At 35.5% G+C, this 1865-nt stretch overlaps 1 protein-coding gene across 1 annotated transcript in view; it reads right to left on the reverse strand.

Moving 5' to 3' along the window:
• Positions 1 to 1793, reverse strand: part of LOC101856997 (putative ferric-chelate reductase 1 homolog) — a gene marked incomplete at its 5' end in the record, with an annotated part of 15840 nt that extends 14047 nt beyond the window's left edge. The window contains 1 exon segment of the mRNA XM_013084054.2: positions 1605 to 1793. Coding sequence (XP_012939508.1) covers positions 1605 to 1793 — 189 coding nt within the window.
• Positions 1794 to 1865: the final 72 nt, after the last annotated feature.

The following is a 1865-nucleotide window of genomic DNA, read 5'->3' on the forward strand; positions in this document are numbered from 1 at the left end:
CAACTGAAAAAGTTAAATGTGTCCCGTGCGCTCATATGACCTTATGCAGTTGCGAGCGCCGTAAATCACTTTACAAAAACAAAAACAAACACATAAATATAAACACTGTATTCGCCCTGGGAATAGAGTTTTATACATCATTACATCTCTGTCCTCACCCTGAAAATATCTATATGATACATAATTACACATACTTATATACACTGTCGCCGCCCTGAGATTATATTTTTATGACACATAATTACGTATTATACTCTCTCACCGCCCTGAGCATACAGAAACAAGTGTGACTTTGTCTTACCATAGTCTATTGTAACAAAACAATACAGAAACAATTGCCACTTTGTCTTGCCATAGTTTTTGTGACATATTAATATACATTAAACATGAACAGCACTTTTATTAATTATCTTATAGTTTTTGCGACACAACATTAATATGTATATAAACAGTGGCCACTATTTCTTTTACCATAGTCTGTAGTGACAGAACAATATTATTATAATAATATTAAAGCATGTTCACTTTCGTCTGACCGTGGTCAAAACAAGATTAAAACAAATCGCTCTGTTTGATCTCCTCGGGTCTTTGCGTGCGGGTCTAAAAGTTGGATGACCAACAAAGTCTAGAAGCTCGTTAATGAAGGTTACTGCAAACTAAGGTTTCGACACGTTTTCTTTGATGTTAACCTAAAGCAGGATATATAAAAAATAATAATAATAGGAGATTTACAGCACACGCTTAAAACATCAAAAAGTTGACCTACTCATCAACACCACACTTCAACGCACACCTATGAAATATGGTCCTACAAAGGAGTGAGTACTTTCCGAAATGTCTAGACACGTCCTGAGATAAAAACTACACTGAAATATTGGGGCAGGGTGGTGTCATTGTCTCAAAATGAGCAGTTTGTAGGCTAGATCATTGTAAACCAATAATTGGATCGATCCTGTGCATGTGCTCAGAGCAATTTGCCGATCTGCGCAATCTTGGTATAATTGTTCGGCAATCTGAAGATGGCGTTAATATTTTATATTTTTGAAATAATTTTTTTATACACTTCCATCTTTATTCTTTTACTCACATCAAGGAATATTCACATACATTTTCAAAAGTGTAAAAATATGAAAATCAAAATTAGAATTAAAATTAAGATAATATAAAACTGAAAAGCTCAAAAGAATGATACAATGCCAGGTATCAAACTTAAAGTTCACAAAGTACATTTAATTTAACTGCAAGAAAAGCACGGAAGCGTTTCTGAAAAAAATATTTTATGTTTGGTCGCTGACCTACCTGAGTGCTATGTGCACATTAGTAAATTGATGATTAATGTAAATGTCTTTGTCCTTTTTTAACGCGGACAGATGAAAGCGAACATGTTATATAATAATATTTATATAAGCAATGACCACATTTTCGCACAATAGAATGTTATGACCGAGCAAAAAAACAAAAAAAACATAAATATTATAAACAATGATCAATTTATTTCACGATAATGTAGTGACAGAACATTACAAAAACGGCCATTTTGTTTTACAATAATCTGTTGCGACACAACAATGTAATATACATAAACAATGACTACTTTGTCTTACCATATTTTGGTCGGCAGAGAACCCCAGCCCGATCCAGCCGGCGGTGGTCGAGCCTATGTCAGAGGTCAGAGTGTACAGGCCGAAGTCTCCATCTACTCTCCAGCTGACCACAAACTCACAGGCGTCCCCCGAGCACTCGGAGAAGCATCCCTTGGTCACTGAACACTCCGGGTCGCTGGGCACCGTCGCCTAGACGATTATTATTATGATTATAATAACGGAAGAAGAAGAAAAAGAAGAAGAAGAAGAAGAAGAAGAAGA

Source organism: Aplysia californica, unplaced genomic scaffold (assembly GCF_000002075.1).
Source record: "Aplysia californica isolate F4 #8 unplaced genomic scaffold, AplCal3.0 scaffold00012, whole genome shotgun sequence".
NCBI classification, from domain to species: domain Eukaryota; kingdom Metazoa; phylum Mollusca; class Gastropoda; order Aplysiida; family Aplysiidae; genus Aplysia; species Aplysia californica.